The following is an 18,520-nucleotide window of genomic DNA, read 5'->3' on the forward strand; positions in this document are numbered from 1 at the left end:
CTTAATTATGAAGATTAAATCACCTTGTGAAGCAAACTGGATTACACTTGACTTTAATTTGCTGGACTTTAAGTTACAAGACTTGCAAAAACATTGTCCTGCGTGGCAGGATCAGGCTTCTGGTCCTGCTTCTCAAAGAGATGCAGAGTCATCGATCTGGAACCAGTCTGCTGATCAGGGCAGTCACGTCACACATCAGAAAGAGAGGCAGAGACAGAGGAAGAGAGGAGAGCGAGAGAGAGAGAGAAAGAAAGGAGGATGGGGAGAGACGATAGCGGAGCGGAGCAGCTGACACACAGAGAGCCACATCAGCCTCGCTCCACAGCACACTGCTGTCAGCGGGCCCTCCTTCCCTTCCTTCCCAATGACAGCCCTTATGCTGACGTGAGGGTAACAGCTCATAGCTGTTCTCCTATGCTATCCTTATCAGCTACACAGCGACTCAACCAACAACAACAACACAGGAATGGGTGTCTGTGCGGACGAGTGTTTTTGTGAATGTGTGTGGGGCCCGCATGGATGCTGAACCTTATTCTATCTCTGTGACGTACAGCATTTGACAGTCTCAGGCATGCTGTAGGCACACAAGCATTAGAACGGTCAGGCAAGCTCAGCCTGCGTGCATGCACGGGAACCCACCATAGACATTAGAACGGTCAGCCAAGCTCAGCCTGTGTGCATGCACAGGAACCCACCATAGATACTAGCGGGTGGGCTGAGCAAAATCAACTCAGCAGTAGGGTATTCATAATTCATTTCTGTTAACTGCAAAACAGCAGCCAACAGATATTACAGCAGCCATCTTGAGGCTTGAAAAACAAACTGCAGATACATAGCAAGAAGCAAAAAAAGGAAAACAGAGGTTGTCATGGGTACCCACACCTTACAAAACCGTCAAATCATGCTCAAGTTATTATTATTTGAAGCAATTTAGACAACATGAGAGAAAACAGGAAATGCATAACAAATCACAATATGTTCATTTCCCCAGCATTACTAGTGAATGTCATCACATGAGACTGGTCAGAGGCATCTATGAGGCTCCTTCAATAATTCCTTAGTAATATCTAATGCTATCTGAACGTTGCCTTGTCTGAATTAGATCATGTGTCCCCGTGTCACTGCCCACAAACAACTAAACAACTAAAGCTAGCCCACTAATGACACTGATGTGTTACCACATGCACTCTCCTGCGGACAGTAAAAAAACCTCAGTGTAATGAGCACCCACTGACATACACACACACACACACACACACACACACACACACACACACACACACACACACACACACACACACACACACACACACACACACACACACACACACACACACACACACACACATACACACACACACACACACACAACCACAGCGATTACTGCACGCACATATACACACACTGAAGAGACTATTTTAGAGCCCGCTTCAGGTTTCACCCCCTCTCACCAACCCCCCCCCCCCCCCCCCCCCCCCCCCCACCCCCCCCTCCCCAACCCCCCAACCAACCCACCCGGCCTCCCAGCCGGCTCACGTGGCCTACCCTGTGAACATCATCATGGCATGTTTAATGTTACATCTAATAAACATCAAAGCTGAGCACCATCGAATCAGAAGGGGCTGACTAATGATGCGTCCTATCACGACCAACGGCATGGAGAGAGAAACGGAAGCAAAGTGAGAGTGAAGCCATCCTTAAAATTATGTTGGTTTGCCGAAACACCACCGACTCAATCAAACTGGCTGTTGTGCCCGGGCAGGGCAGGAATTTCATCGACGGCACAAAGGCCATGTCTTGGTACGGCAAAGAGGACCTCTTAGAAAACTAGAAGACTTTAGTCTTCGAAAAGGTCCTCTTTGCTATTCAAAATATTTACCTACCTATCCATTGGGGGGAAGGGGGGGGGGGGGGGGGATGGGGCGAGTGGGCTCCAAATACTTTAACTGTCACAAGGGGCATTCTGACGGTGTGACCTCCCGCCAGACGAACACTTAACGTGGCTTCTGTTGCCATGCAGATGGAAGACAAGGGCAGAAGGGCCCGCCTCGTTCACTCATGCATCAGTTGAAAGCCGGCCACCCACAGCATATGGACACAAACTGGCCACCGGTGGCAAAAGGGAGACCGGCAGAGGCACTAGGTAGACAGGCAGAGCTTGCCAGACTAATTTAGGATCTACCGACTCAAACTGGCACTCACTTAAGGAGCGCAAACAGGATAGTGACACATTCCCAAGCTGCTGTCTCTTTTAGGGACACACTACCTGTGACAGGCTTCCATAACATTGAATGCAAATACTGAAATATGACATGACTGACTTCGGGCCTGAGCACAACATAAACTCTCAATGTACATAGCTACATTTCTAAAACTGACTTGATTTGCTGACAGATGACGAAGCTTGGTATTGGACTAACAGTAGACCTACAATGATTCGTGATTTTCCGCCTCAAACACAGTTTGGGACAGAATAAGGCTTGAATTCTCCTCTTCATGACCTAGAGACACACTCAATCTCGCTGGTGCCAGGGCAAAAAAACATTATTATTGATGCACTCAGGATGATCTGGTACAAAGCTAAAACAGCCGCCTAGCTCCAGCTTCCAGATGCCCCGCTGGTCACATGGTTCAATCCTGAGGTTTGCCCCAAATATGAGCTGTGTTGTTTTGATCCACTGATCCAGTAGGGATATCATTGACTGGCTCTGAATGAAAGAATGAAAGAGAAGGGGTTGCTCTTGTCATGTGACTGTGTGCTCGCTTGGCTAATCTGCTTAGCTTCCCTTCCATTCTCTCTGATGAAAAAGCGACACAGAGGCTCAAGCTTTCTCCAGCACGCTAATTAATCGCCCAGCCAGAAAAAAAAGCCTCTTAATAAAGCGACACCATGCTACATCGCTTGTGCCTTCCGCAAAAGGAACGGTGCATGGTGGCACGGGCATTGTGGTGCCATCGCTGGCTGAGGAAGCTAGTATTTTTAGTGCTCTTGAGATGTTAGTCTACCATAACATTGCCTCCCCTCCCCTCCCCTCCCACCTCCCAACTTCTGGCTGAGCCTCAGAGCAGGCTCCAGTTTATTGGGGATATCAGGCCATTCGTGCTCAGTGATCAGCCTTATCTCTTCACCACACCGCACACACAGGGCCTTTGTGTTGGGACCAATTCTGTGCTGGATGGAGTGTGAGTGGGCCAGGGGGAAAGAGAGAGAAAGTTAGAGGGAAAAAGAGGGAGGGAGAGAGAGAGAGAAAGATAGAGGGGAAAAGAGGGAGGGAGAGAGAGAGAGAGAGCGAGAGAAAGAAAGATAGAGGGAAAAAGAGGGAGGGAGAGAGAGAGAGAGACTGAGAGGGAGAGAGAGAGGATATCCGCATGGAGGGAGCCAGCTGGGAAACACTGCGAGCCAAGGGAACAGGCTGACAAAAGCAAGCCGCCTGCAAAATGCATGGAAACCTCCCAGATTAGAAAATGGGAGAGAGAGAGAGAGAGAGAGAGAGAGAGAGAGAGAGAGAGAGAGAGAGGGAGGGAAAGAGTGAAAGAATGAGGAAAAAGAGAACAGGAAAGAGTGGACAATGAAGGGAAAGACAGATTTCTGAGATTGTTCACAAGAACCCACGGCCTCTTCTGTTTGGCCAGTGCAGTTCAGAAGCACACTGGAGGAGGATATGGACAGAGTGTGTGAGGAAAAGAAGGAGAGAGAGAGAGAGAGATACATGCACATAGAAAAAAAGGGAGAGACAGAAAGGGAGCGAGAGAAACTGGAAGATATACCAGATGTCACGCTGTTGATAAGCTGGCCTAAAAAATGTGAAGCTCATCCACTTAGAAACCCATTACTAGTTTAACGGTAGAGTCTGAATTGGAGCACTAGAGGAAGAGGGTGTTGCTTCTGACCTAAATGCTGGAGATTCATGCAATGTTGTTTTTTTCCCCACAACTGAAATCATTTTATATGTAGCCTCAAAAAAGCCATTTAGAAAAGCTTCAAATTCGTAATTTCTTTGTAAATTCTTTGTAGTGGGTCACTTCAGAAGTACTGTTAGGGATCCACAAAGGTGAGGAATGTGTTAACTTTCTGCTGTGTGTGTGTGTGTGTGTGTGTGTGTGTGTGTGTGTGTGTGTGTGTGTGTGTGTGTGTGTGTGTGTGTGTGTGTGTGTGTGTGTGTGTGTGTGTGTGTGTGTGTGAGTGTGTGTGTGTGTGTGTGTGTGTGTGTGTGTGTGTGTGTTTGTGTGTGTGTGTGTGTGTGTTTGTGTGTGTGTGTGTGTGTGTGTGTGTGTGTGTGTGTGTGTGTGTGTGTTTGTGTGTGTTCGTGTGTGTTGGAGTAACTCACCCTAAGAGCCTCAATGACCAGGTCCCGCGCCTCCAGCTCCCCCTCCATGATGCTCAGCAGTGTGAGGAGCTCCGGCTTGCTGAGGTTATCCACATTCAACTCACATTTCTGCCCCCACACACACACACACACAGACACACAGACACAGGGAAAAGTGAGGACACAGGGTGTTGCACGCAAGCAAGCCCATGATTCCAACACTTGGCACAAGATGTGCAGCCTGTGCAAGGTCAGAGTGTTATCGTGGCTGCATGGTAGGAGAGGACTTAGGCAGCAGCAGGTGGCATCAGTACCAGCACCTGCCTGACATTGTCAATATTCTATATGTATGAGAAAGTAACAGCACTTATGCGAGAACATAACGACAGAAGTACGACAGTACAAAATGATAACTATGGCCGTTATATAAGGTTGCAAATGGTTAAGCCTTACTTAAACTGCAGTGATAAAATAGAGATGTAGAGGTAAGTAATTCTATCATGACAATATTTCCTCAAGCTACATTAGGAAGACTAAACAAGTCATGTTTTAGTAGATTAATGAACTACTAATTAATTAACTAACAGTTTGTAAACATGTTTCAGGAGATTAGTTTATGTACATTAACAGCTTGTAATCATGTGCTGAAATCCAAGATGTTCATAATGTACTTTGTTCATGTAATGTACTCTCTTTAGTTACATATGAAATTAGGCAACACAATCTGTGTACTTCTTGCAATACCTGGAGGCCATTAAGCTCCATTGCATTTAACCACTTCATTAAACCCTGACTTCTGCAGAAATGGCCCGTGCCTGCCAAAGGGAATGGAAGTAATTGCAACCAACTAAGCTACTTTCACTGCTACTTAGATCAATTAAAACCTTTGCTCTCCCCTCGTTCCCTGGAGTTGCACATTTCTAAAAGCACAGTGGCCGTCAATCTGTACTGCATGATTTTGAAACACGTGATCGCCATCAATACGGGCTCAGGCATCTTTCTAAGACCCACAGACTACCCTCAGATTCCTCACCAAGGGCTACTTTAAAAAATATCTTTTATAAGAGCTCTAGAATCCCCGCCTTCAAAAGCATGTATTCATCACTTATTAGCCTGCAGTGCAACTGACTGGCAAACTCTCAGGGATCTACTCCAAACACCACTATTAAAACAATGTGGCATTTTCCTCATATAAAGTGCCCTTTATTCTCGAAGATCACATGCAACTTCATCTCAATGCATGACATTCTCCTCTTTTTTGCAGCTGTGAATTGAACACTGCAGGTATATGGGGGGAAATACTGAATACTAAACAAATTTACCATCAATGATTCTAAGATCTGTACAGCCCCAGCTAATACGCAGGTGTGTTTATAGAACGCTATAATTTGAATGCATTATGGCAAAGACAACTGCATAAGTAACCTGGACCTAAGTAAAGCTCCAATACAACATAATAAAACTGCTGTGTCAACGTATATTGCACGTCGGAATCGGACATCATGTGCAGGCGGAGCCAAACTGGCAGGGGGATTGGAGGTAATGTATGGGGAGGGAACGCCGAGCCCACTAGCAGCTAAGCCCTCCCCCTTTTTCAGACAAACACGGGGGATATTTCTTTAATGGTCTTGACAAGTGAACCCTTCCCTGCTGAGAGGCAACAAAAAAGGGTCTTTTCCAACAAGAGGGTAAGAACTGCTTTAATTAAAAGATGGAAGGCCTTGACAGAGCCTGGCAAGCCTATGAGACAGAGATAGATGGGCGCAGCTAAGTGGACGATGGTTTGCTCTGCGATAGGGGCACCTGTTCGACATGACTCTAAATGTAAACCAGCCTTCCGAGTGGTTGGGTTTGGCGTGGTGACACGGTACTATGAACTATGCCAGCTGAGTCACTGAAATTCAGACCAATTTAGCACCATCTCCGGTGAACATACCCCACCACCCACCACTCATCCCCACCCCTGCTCTCCTGTGACTCCCTCCGTACCTTTCAAAAACTGACTGGCTATATTTAAACTCTCCCACAGCAACAATCATGGTTGGGGCAGGGGCAATGGACAGTTATATAATAATAATAGTGCACACATGCTACCTGTGCTCCCTTGGTACCAAGCGAAAGAGACTTGATATCTTATACTGGTAGCAGACAGGTTGTAGTGTTTAAGCAGCCAGATGTGGGTGCAACATGGCAACTATTGTAAGGAATAAACAAACAGTAGGCTGCACATAAAGCTTTAAGTTATTTTGTTGTTTTTATAAATGATTTTATGTCTTGTTGCAACATAAAACCTGTGATCTGATGTGCAGTGGAGATAGTTTGGCAATCCTTTTAGACTAAGTGTCAGGACAGCTGTCATGGTTGAAATAGCCTGTGTATTTAAGACAAATCAAACAGACATATTTTAACTAAGATGCGATCAGACTGGCTAGTGTCTGGAGGCTTCCTAAAAATGGGGAGAAACTTAACTGGAGTGCGTGGCGTCTAAGCACAGCAGATTCTCTGTCTCGATGGTACGGCTATTGTGCCACAGATCCTATTCCAACGACTACTTGATTTCATGATGACCATTCTGTTGCGCCTACAACACTGTAACGGTTTGTTTCAACTTCAGCTTCAATTTTCGAGCACCAGGGGCAACATAAAGATTCAAGGGCTTTTCTCAAACAGCCAACCGAACTGAGTGGCCTATTTCAACTCATTACAAAAATGGTCTGACAGTATTTAACCAAAATCACAGCGAGATGTCATCAGAGTTATTGTCATTCACAAATTAGCCAACAACCATCTTTTAACGGCCTATGATAGTCTAATCATAGCACCACGACTCACTTCGTATTAAGCTACAGCATCGGCATATGAAAAACTGCTTTGTGCAGACCAAGTCAGATAGTCTGGTCGACCCACAAGATATAATGTAAAGATAAAACAACAAGAAACGTAACAACAGCAATCAATGGCAACCTATTCATTGATGTTTACAAATATGCGTATACTATTATGTGGCAGGAGGCCACCCAATAAACATCTTGACCTCGCAAACAGCGTTGGATTCATCAAAATAACACCTTTATGATGATGAGCAGCGGCGATGAGCGTCGCAGCCTTGTATTAAAAACATGACGTGCAGTCTGTCCTCTAATTCTTTAGCATTGGTATAATGCCAGATTCACTGCCGATAAACAGCCATTATTCTCAAACTATTTCTTACCGCTTCAACACCTCCATGGATTGCAGTTGCCAGTGTTTGTATCGGAGGAGGCTGTTCCCCGCTCGCTCCCTCCGACGCCATCTTCCTACTGTAGCGGTCTGCTGGAGTGAGGGCACCACACACAACATAAAACAACGCATTCGGCACTGCTTTAACTATTACGCTGCTGAATGTAAATCACATAAGACAGTCCCCTCGACATAAAATAACAGCCGTGAAATAAAAACAACCGTTTCGTTTGGTTCTACGGCGATGTTGAGACGCTCAGGTTGTGAGGTTTGTGTTGAAGGCGTGGACCAGAGCCTTCCAGATGCAAATCCCGTGCGTTCCTGCTCCAAACTTGAAAAGGGGGGCAAGAGTGACACGAGCATTTGCCAGTGTACGTCGATACTATTTCTGCTTCGACACAACCCTCGCTTAACCTCTCTACTGCCAAACACATATGATCGCCTTTTTTCCGTGTGGGCTGTTGGTGGACTGGAATGAAGATTTCCCTGTTTTAAGTCAGTCGTAACCCGTCAGGACAACATGTTAACAATGCAGCATTGTACCTTGTGTTATACTGCGGCGTGTATGTTGGGTCTCTAAGGTTACGTTTTATTTTACCCTCTGCAACCACAGTGTTCTTTCTTGGGTGATATTGGTTCATTTAGCACACCCTTTCCAAAGCGATTGACAGTACAGCTGTACTGCAGTAATGGTAGACCTATTTTACCAATAGGCTATGTGTGCTATCCACTTAATGAAACCAAGTGCTTAACACAATTGAGTTAGATGCCTCTTGTGATAAGGTGAGGTCCTATTCTGGTATTAAGATGCCAGTTCAATTTGATTGACAAATAAAAGCAGAGAGTGTCAATAATAACAGGTAATTTTATCACTGATGTCTTGAAATGTCTTTGCGGTCTGATTATACCAAGTGGGAATATTCAGTCATACTTGTATGTGCATCTAGTAAAAAATTGACCACAACTACATATTTGCCTACCTTCTGCCAGCTAAATCAAGGATATATTTAGAGCAGTGAAGGGAACTACTGTGTTCTAGCTTTCCTGACCCTAATTGATGCCTGAACCCATGCCAGTGCTGGCTAATCATGTTTAGAGTAATTTGCCAGCCTCCAGTGTTTGCAGGGCGAAAGGACCACCAGTGCAGAGGCAAGCAATACAAGGCTAATATGAGACACAACCCACAGTTACATCTATGCAACACCAGGAGTATAAGAACAAAACATTACTGTTTATTCACTAATGGCCGATACCCTTGCCACAGTGCTTGTCTAGACCATGTGGTTTTGTTTTTGATAGTAAATATTGTGTTTATTAGTTTACACAGTTGCTTTCCAACCAGGCTAATCCGTTCAGTTCCAGAACCCAGAAAAATGTATTATCTTTAATCTGGCAATGATTGTCTAATAGGCAGAACTAAAGTCCTCGTAAAATTCTAAACTAGGAAATACATGAGCAGCACGTTGGGGCAGAACTGTGTGGATAGGACAGAGATGAATGAGACGGATTTGGGGTCTGCCACTCGACTACGTGTCCCCTTCCTCTTGCATCTCTGTGGGACTTGGCTCGGAGTGAGTTGGGCCATTGTCATGGCACAGAGGGCTACAGAGGTTTCTGGCAGGAGATGGGGGACGGTCATCAGAGGCGCCTATGTGCTCTTAACCGGGGTCTTGCTTCCGTTGACAGAGAGCCCGGATGCTGCAAACTGGCAGTGACTATAAAGGAGAGCTCAAAGAGCCAGCAGTGTGGGGCTGCTGACCGGGATGAGGTCGATTCCCATCCTTTGCCGAGATCGGAATCGTAGGTTATCAAAACAATACTTTTTTGCACCATATTGCTATCGCAATATTTCAAGCAGGGCTTTTTGGTTCTTCAAACTGAGTTGAGATCTTCAGATTTATACAAAGAGCTTGCCCATCAGTAAAAAAAAATACATTTTACCTGGAGACAAAAACTCTGCAGCCTCTGAGCATGTTACATGTCACAATAATCGAAGCCTAGTTCCATCTGAATCAAAACCAGCAGTATTCCACAAGGAGTTGACAGGTCTGGTCATATTGGTCCCATGCAGTATTCCCTTCGGCCCTCACCATTCAAAAAGCATGAAGAAGCTAAGGGCACCACCTTAACGACACTGGACACGATCGTAAAGATTCTTAAAAGGAGCCTAGACTTAACATTCCAGAGAGATTAGATGCTTCCCAATTTGAGGAGTTTAAAATCAGAGCCATCTCGCTGACACATATAGCCCGGCTCTCATATGACAGAGTGTTCTGCAGTGAACTGCTAGGGAAGGTTTACTTGCATGAGTGTGTCATGAACGAATAGAAAGCTACACTCAGTATGTTGTGTGACATTCAAAATGAACTGGCCGGCGACAGAGCTAAAAGAAAATATCTCAAACAGTGTAGAACATCTCTTAAAGATTGCATCTGCATTTTCTGAAATATTTTCAGACTAACCAGACTGGAAAACTATGAAGACAGAACATACCACGGCTCCTACTGACATTCATATTGCTAAGTTAACACCCAAATGCAGTTGACAGGAACTTTTGTTAAGTGGTCTGTCTGTCTGTTATAGAGATTTTTAATAAAGTTGAGTGATCTCAGTCATGAGGAATGTGGGCGATCCAGTCTGAGTGACTGATTTTCCCCCCTTACTTTCTTTGGTCTGACTGAGGAGGCTATTCTCCATTCCCAGAGTGAACAAAAGGCACAATGTGTTAGATGACAACCTCACCCATTTAAGTGACAGACCCAATGCCTTCACACATACATGAATGTGTGTGACTGCTTGACCAGAGCATTGGTTGTTGTTGCTTGGAGTTTTGCTGCGTGCATCACATTGAGACTTTGACAAGGACAGTAAAAAGTCAGAGAGACTGGATTGCCCTTCTCCCAGACCTTTGGCCAGCACAAGCAAACGACACCTGCGTTCAAGCCTTTTGCATTTGGGTTAAGAAACCAATTCATTTAGGTAGGCTGCACCATATGGCATGGAGATTGGCATCTTAACTGTATAAATTACTGTCAGTCCCTACATGGCAACAGCAAACACTTCCTTCATTGCAAATGCATACTTGCAATGAGATAATTATGACAAAATGCCTCAGGAGATTGGGCTTTTTTTGGTATCATTCCCCAAGAATGTTAAAAACCTAATGAGGAACCCAAAGCTGAAGAGATGAGATTACAGGGACTTGATTTATCCGGCAGGGCCAAACTCTTTGATGCACACAGATTTGCTTTAACTTGGCAAATCAGGTCACTACAGAAGCATGTCCATGAAGCCGCAGTCAAACTAGTCGTTCTTTAACCTTACCAAAAACGCTTTTTTTATGAATCTGTGTTATGCAAGACAGATTTAAGGCAGCATGTTGCACAGTTGACATTCAATAGGCATGTCCATTTCAGAAAAACACATTTCATGTTTTTTAATGGTGTTAAAAAGGTCTACAATGCATTTGAGGCACACTTTTTGTGTGCATTTGCATTTTGGCTCTGAAGATCCGTGCATGACCTTTCTGTGTGCATGTGTTTCTAAATTATCTTTTGCCTCGGAGGTGGAACAGAACAGCATGTCATTGTTTTAGGGCACCAAAAGCAAACGTGGGTGTGATACTCAGTTCTTATCGTGACTCTAATGCATTGTGGTATCTCTAGAGTCAAGTGTATTATTTCGACTTATGCGTAAACATGTAAAACATGCTATTGAAAATATTCTCGACAGGTGAGCCACTGTCTCAAAAAAGAAAAAAAGAAAGAAGTCTGTTAGTTCTTGTCACCCCCTAGTGACAGTGCTATGAAATGACTTCCATGAGAGAGATAACTGGTTACTGGTGGATCACTGGGGTTTAGCTCTATGGCTAGCGACGATTGCTTATTTGTATGAAACAAATCTGTTCTGTGCATCTGTGGACTGTCAGTTTTATTTGATTCACCAATGCAGTTAATTGTTAAGCGCGTCGCATTAAGTGATGCAAGCTGAAAGTAATGTATCCATGGAAACACGCAGTGGTTGAGTGCATGCTGTACATCAACCTCTAGTGGAAGAGCCCTTAGGGCTTTTCAGCTAGCACAGAGCGGTTCAGTGTCCTAAACTCTGAAAACATATTACATAACCCAAAGCTATTAAAAAATGTTGAATATTATATCACACACAGATGGAAAGCATGCATGTAGGCAACAGTAGATTCTAAGTGGTCCAAAAGACGTGAGCGAGGAAACCATTAGAAAGCTGAATGCCTAATGGCATAGTATTGTGAACACAGAGAAAGGAAATAACTCATTGTGATGGTGTTTTGCATGTATGTTTATTATTCAATTCTGCCATTCATGTTTCATGGTCCATATTCAGGGACCCAGATGTCCCAATCAGAAGAATTCAAGCGCAGACGACGCCCATCTGGAAAAAATATCCAATTTCAGCCATAGGTTCAATCTATTGCATTATAGCACTAATGAATTAAGATACGTTTGGCCCATTACTGTAGACACAAATGGGCCGTTTTGATTAACATGAGCGGCCATGTCTCAGGATAGGATAATGGTGGTGATTTTGAAAGTGTCTCCATGTGTTTGTTTGTCAGGACATACATACCTACATTATCCAATCGGGACAAGAGTTTTGTGTGTCTTTTAACATTTGTAAAGCCTGTTCAACCTCAAGATGTCATTGCTGCTCATCTGGCTAGCAGTGCCAATCTGTACATTCTGATTGGGGATGGGCACCATGGTGGGCTGGTTGTTCTTGGAAAAGGCAGTTCTGCAATGCATTACGTCACAGGTAAACAGGTAAACAGGTAAACAGGTAAGCAAACAAATTCCTAAATTGGAAATTACCTCACGGCGTGGTATCAGTTATAATGCATTCGAGATGTATTTACCTGTGGTACTGCATGACAGAGTTGTAATCGTAAGGAGTGCCTTGGTTCAGAGTGTTGATCTTGTTGAAGTTGTGCTCCATGCCTGTTTAGAGAATGTAGAGAAGAGGAAGTCTATGTAATACTAACATAGACTTAGGCTTATACCTAGCATTCATTTGCAAGGACTAGGCTGTGTAAAAGTGTGAGGAAGAGTGTGCGGGACCAGAGGGCAGGGCCATAACAACAGGAGATGTATACCGGAGATGACATTCTGCAGAAGGACTCGGATATGGTTGTCACGGTCACTACGGGTCTGCTCGTGGTTGAAGCCCAGGGCGTGCAGCAGCTCGTGCTGGACAGTGTTGTGGTAGATGCAGCCCTGACGACTCAGAGACAAGGTCTGACCATTGCCAAGACTTCCCACGTAGGAGTAGCAGCTGAGATAGAACAGCAGTGAAATCTGATTAACCGTCATTTATACACTTCCTCTAAAAACAATCTGGTGTGAGGTAACTGCACAAAAGAGCACACTCTAAACAAAAGCAAGATACAGATGAATTAGACCAGATGAAATGTGGGTACCCATTGAGAGACTGGATGTAGAGGTAATCTCTCTGGTTACTTCTGCGAACAAAACGGATGCAGGTAGAGCTGGAAAAGGAGTCGAGACCACGTTGAATGATGGACAGCTCCCGAGAGGCTGCCAGGGCACAAATTAAATATATATATGTCAGAGAATCTCAAGTGATATCAGAGAGGAACATGTATTGCGAGAATGTTTTGAAAAGTGATGTATGTGGCTTCATACACATAAATCCCAAAAGGGTTGGGTCAAACGCTATCTTCAGTGCGCTATCTTTTCATTGGTACCATGCACCTAGAAAAACTCACAGTACTGGTTGGCAATCACGTAGGGCACGTAGACCTTCCCGTCAGAAGACTTAGGCCACATGCACCCACGGGAGGTGCAGGGGTCAGCATTCCTCGCCGCCTCAGACTCATAGGCGATATCGTCCACCACCAAGGGCTCACCAGGCCCACGCACTAACAGTCAGGCAAACAATCATGTGGTCACTTCACGTTTGTTGTGTAACGTGTGACTTAATAATCTCTTCTCAAATTAGTGAATGTCTCACCAACAGCCCTGTTTGCTCTCTCAAGTCTTCCAGACACAGAGGTGTCCTCGACGGCAACTTCCTCTAGAAGGAAATCATTACAAAAACGACAGTGTATTTACATAGATACAAACATGTCATGGCATGTTTTGAGTATTTTAGGATAATATATGACGTACAAGAAACTTACACACGTAAGGGCCAGTGCAGGTATGTAAATATGCAAAAAGAAAGGAACATGATGAAAACTGTGACTCACTTATACATTACATGAAAAGTCAATACACACACTCAAGTCCATCAACATATACACATATGAGCTAACATGAACAAACATGAGAAGGCATTTACATGTACTGTACATTTACATATGCTCACACACACACACACACACACACACACACACACCACACACCACAAACACACACATGTATGGGAAAACAGACCTCAGCCCATGTGGAAGAGAAGATCAGGGCAAAAACCCCAAGAGTAAGTTTGAGTGCCAACATTTCCACCAGTAATCTGCAGGAAAATAGGCCAATGGAAACACAATAATAACAGGTTCAAAACATACAACAAAGCACTAAAAAATATTTGGGGTTATAGATAGAATAGCATAAGTATGTATCCTAAGAACCCTCAGTGTGCTGGAATACACGACATGAGCAGCACGACATGAGCAGCACAAGATTGAGACTCACCCGACCAAAAGTCAAATTTCAGAACTACGTTGGTCTTGGCCTTATATAGTGAATTTGAAATGGAGCTTGATGTTAAAAATAATGCTTTGATAAGAAGTGATATCCAAATGATGTGTAACATGTGCATGTTTCTCACTGCAACTTGGAAGCCTTGGAAATGAAACCTTGAAATGCGTGTTTAAAAAAGTGTTATTGATACAGCTGGGTACAGCAAGTACTCCGATGAAGGTGCACCATGCAGTTTCTGTTGTAAAACGTAATACTGTTTCCAAGGGTTTTAGTGTTTCCCAGGGACTGTGTGCATCTGGATTATTTGTCTCAATTAATTTTTGACCTTTAGATTGACCTTTTTCAAGTCTACAGCAGTGGTCAGCAGCCTTTTAAGCCCAATATTCTGTGATGCTGACTAGAGACACTTCTGATTAAGCTTTATCTGGTTTAGCTTTAGCTTTAAATAGGTATAAACATCACATGCCTATTTTCAATCTAGATGGTATGGCACCTTACAAAAAAGTTGAATTCCATGATGATGACGATGATGTTCATCAAGTAAGACATCTTGTGATCGTTACCAAAATCCCCCCCCGAGTATAAAGATATAAAGAAGAACACACACTTCCATTAATGGCAGTTTGTCTTTATTTTGGGTTTCAACATAGTTTAACATGATGCCATTCACTCATAAATGATTTTGCTCAAATGAACATCACTGGCAGTTGTCTCAGGGACTGTCTCATTTTTTCACACAGTTGTAGAGCCTGTTCAGCCTGAGGATGTCATTCTGACTCATCTCTCTAGCCTTTCCAATCTCTACATTGGGGTCAGGAATGGGCACCATGGTGGGCTCTTTGTTCTTTGAGAAGGCAGTTCTGAAAAAATACAACATCACAGAATAATACCCATTAAATAAAGAAGAAAGAAGTTAAATGAAACTTCAAAGTCATATAAAGTCAAGTACGTTATGGGCCACATTTGGAAACTTTGAGCATGGTATAGTATAGTATGTTATGTATACATTTGTCATTCTGAACACAGCAGAACATGGCATATGGTTTGAGGACTGCCTAGCCTCATTTTTAGAGGTCACACTTCTACGCACCTGTGGTAATGCATGACAGAGTCGTAGTCATATGGAGTGCCCTGGTTCAAAGTCTCAATCTTGTCAAAATTGTAAGTCATCACTGTTAATAAGAGGACAAACAAACAGAAAAATTAGAAAACCACACTTCAGGGGGGGAGCTGTGGCGCAAGCAGCAGCAGCCCTGTACCATGAATGGGTCGGAATACCCATGGGGACCCGGTTCGAGTCCGACTCGCAGTCATTTCCCAATCCCTCTCCCGATCTTTCTCCAGCTCACTTCCTGTCTCTCTCTACTGTCCTATCTGATTAAAGGCATAAAAGCCCAAAAATAAATCTTAAAAAGAAAACCACACTTCATACTGGTGGCTTTTACTTTTCAAGTATAAAAAAACTGTTATTTAATGATCATTGTTAAGTACTAGCACACATGTACATACTGGGCTGGATGTTCTCATAAAGAATTTTGATGTGGTTGTCACGGTCACTGCGAGTCTGCTCGTGGTTGAAGCCCAGAGCGTGCAACACTTCATGCTGGACAGTGTGGTGGTAGACACAGCCCTGACGATTCAGAGAGAGGCTCTGCTCCTGACCTCGGCGGCCCACATGGGAGTAACACCTGCAGTCAACCAGCAAAATATGTGTTCAGATAACTTGTGTTTGTTTCTTTGCATCATGGTGTTAAGTCTAGGATGTGTATGTGTAAATATGATTTTTGTATTCATCTATGTTCCAGTGTTTGTGAAATTTGCTATATGGTGATACACTAACATTGCACACACTATTTGTGGACATCATGTGAGACAGCACATTGATCTGCCCCCAGCTACTTTGTAAAACACTCCCAGTATGTCAATGGCAGAGGTGATTTACCCATTGAGAGACAGGATGTGGATCCAGGCTCTCTGGTTGGTCCTTGGGATGAAAGTTCAAAGTTCAAAGTTCAAAGTACTTTATTTGTCATTGCCACAAAGACAACGAGACAGTAGAGGCAACCAGACTTCTTACACAGCTAAATAATAATAAATAACAATTAATAAATAGATTCATAAATATCATACATAAAATAATAATAATAAAAATAATAAATGCAATATATTTCCATATCTCCATATTTCCATATTAAGGTGCATCAAGTGTTAGAGTGCACAGTCCAAGGGGGGCGGGGTGGGCTGGGCCGGGGGGAGATGAAGGGGGGTGGGGGGGTGGGGTGGGTAAGCTGTTGAGGAGCCTTATTGCACAGGGATAGAAGCTCTTTGCCATCCTAGAGGTGCGTGCCTTTTTTGATCTGAACCTTTTCCCTGATGGGAGTAACAGGAACAGATGATGGGCAGGATGAGAAGGGTCTGTGAGGATGAAACGGATGCAAGAAACACTTTCAATGGACTTCAGCCCACGTAGAATCACAGATTCCTCTCGATCAGCTGTAACAGGGCACAGCTTTTTAATATGGATCATTGTGATCACATTCACCCTGACATTATGAAACTAATAATAGTAGTCACACAGCATTATAATGCTTTCCAAAAATGACAACTGAAGCTGATCCTTTTTGGAAAAGTGAAAGAAAGAAAGAAAGAAAGAAAGAAAGAAAGAAAACATTTATTACACTTACAATAGTGATCATGAATTTTGTAAGGCACATAGACATTGCCATCACCAGACTTGTCCCACATGCAGCTGGTGGTTGTGCAGGGGTCGGCATTCCTCTCATACTCCTCCTCCGAACCGTAGGCGATATCGTCGATCACAAAAGGCTCATCTGGCCCTCGCACTAGAAAGGGTTGTGGTTGAGTGAAAAGTAATTCTCTCTTTTTTAACCTAGTAACATTTTTATGTCTACACTGTAAACCCAAACAGTTCTACTAACTTATTAACATTATGTATTCAGTACTTAAAACCTGGTATTAAGTTGACCCAACTTTAAATGTATTAGTTTTCTGAGCGAGTGAAGACGTTTTAATTCTATTGGAATGTATTTGTTTGAGTAAACATTGCCTGATAACTCATATTTTTTTAGTATATGACATCATCAACATTGTTGAGAACACCATTGCAAAGATCTTGTGATGAGAGACAGAGACAGCAGACTTAAGGTAGAGGAGTCGTTTAGTAATCCAGAGGTTGGAAGGTTGCCATTTCGATTCCCCACTCCTTCTACCAAGTGTATAAGTGTGAACCCCTAAACTGCTCCTGATCTATAAATGCAAAATTCCTTGTAAATTGCTTTGGATAAAAGCGTCTGCTAAATCACAAATGTAAATGTACATCTGGCAACACTGGGAAGGCGGTCGACCAATGACAGTTCTTTCTACAGTAAGAGCTTGCGCAAGAAGTTGGAACATAAGGGAGAGACCCTTTCAAAAACTTGTAAGGGCGTAATAACTAGTTTGTGAAAGACCCAGAGAAAGACTGAGAGAAGCCTCCCAAATAATTCCCATGCCATGCTGCTATATTATGGAGTGGATCTTTAGGAATCATCACACAGTCATGATTGGCACAGTGTCTGTAATGAATGTAATGTAATGAATATAATTATCCTCATAGTGAAGGCTTTTGATTGTCTTTAAGTACAACACATTGATACAACTGAATACATGTTTGGACCAAAATTAAATTGCAGTCTTTGGGACATCTTACATGGCATGGCATCTATGGAATATTAAATATTTTAGTTTTGCAGGTTGGTGTGTCTCATAAATAATCAATATGAAATGTTTTAGTCAAAATGACTCCAAATACTGGAAAATATTGTATTTCTTACCAACATTTTTGTTTGCCTTTTCAATGATCTCGGAAACGGAGAGTTCCACATCCTCAGAATCCTCTGTTTGATAAGCATCATTGCAATCAATTTCCCCAAAGGACATATGAAATTATTACTATAATTAGAAAAGTCTGTCATGTAGGTGAGCTAGTTAAAAAGATTGTATGTAAATAACTTACATGAATTCATGGTTTCATGAGCACCAGGTACAGGACAGGAGAAGAAGAAAAATACTTGAGTAAGTCTCTGACAACTATTTTCTCTCTCACACACACACACACACACACACACACACACACACACACACACACACACACACGCACACACACACACACACACACACACACACACACACACACACACACACACACACACACACTCTCTCAAAACAATGACTAACCTCAGCTCTTGTGGAGGACACCAATAGAAGGGCCAAAAGGCCCAGACTGATTTTCCATGCAGACAT

The 18,520-nt window shown here is 43.3% G+C and overlaps 3 protein-coding genes across 3 annotated transcripts in view; all 3 read right to left on the reverse strand.

Annotated features, from left to right (window-relative positions):
- The window catches only part of cttnbp2 (cortactin binding protein 2), a 43,816-nt gene extending 35,987 nt beyond the window's left edge, over positions 1–7,829 (reverse strand). The window contains exons 1-2 of the mRNA XM_080842488.1: positions 7,519–7,829; positions 4,329–4,436 (exon numbers count right to left, since the gene is read on the reverse strand). Coding sequence (XP_080698614.1) covers positions 4,329–4,436; positions 7,519–7,599 — 189 coding nt within the window. The 5' untranslated portion in view covers positions 7,600–7,829. The remainder of the gene's footprint in view (positions 1–4,328; positions 4,437–7,518) is intronic.
- A 4,337-nt stretch (positions 7,830–12,166) lies between these two features.
- Positions 12,167–14,017, reverse strand: LOC308368248 (low choriolytic enzyme-like; the record flags this gene model as incomplete). Its single annotated transcript, XM_080842381.1, has 7 exons — positions 12,167–12,293; positions 12,415–12,496; positions 12,652–12,830; positions 12,976–13,093; positions 13,285–13,437; positions 13,530–13,590; positions 13,955–14,017. 7 exons carry the CDS (start codon positions 14,015–14,017, stop codon positions 12,167–12,169), a joined length of 783 nt encoding a protein of 260 aa, XP_080698507.1.
- A 925-nt stretch (positions 14,018–14,942) lies between these two features.
- LOC308368247 (low choriolytic enzyme-like) lies at positions 14,943–18,520 on the reverse strand (the record flags this gene model as incomplete). The annotated part of the gene is made up of 8 exons (XM_080842380.1): positions 14,943–15,078; positions 15,309–15,390; positions 15,728–15,906; positions 16,161–16,215; positions 16,649–16,711; positions 16,903–17,061; positions 18,052–18,112; positions 18,455–18,520. 8 exons carry the CDS (start codon positions 18,518–18,520, stop codon positions 14,943–14,945), a joined length of 801 nt encoding a protein of 266 aa, XP_080698506.1.

The sequence above is a fragment of the Sprattus sprattus genome, assembly GCF_963457725.1.
Source record: "Sprattus sprattus genome assembly, chromosome: 7".
Lineage (NCBI taxonomy): Eukaryota > Metazoa > Chordata > Actinopteri > Clupeiformes > Clupeidae > Sprattus > Sprattus sprattus.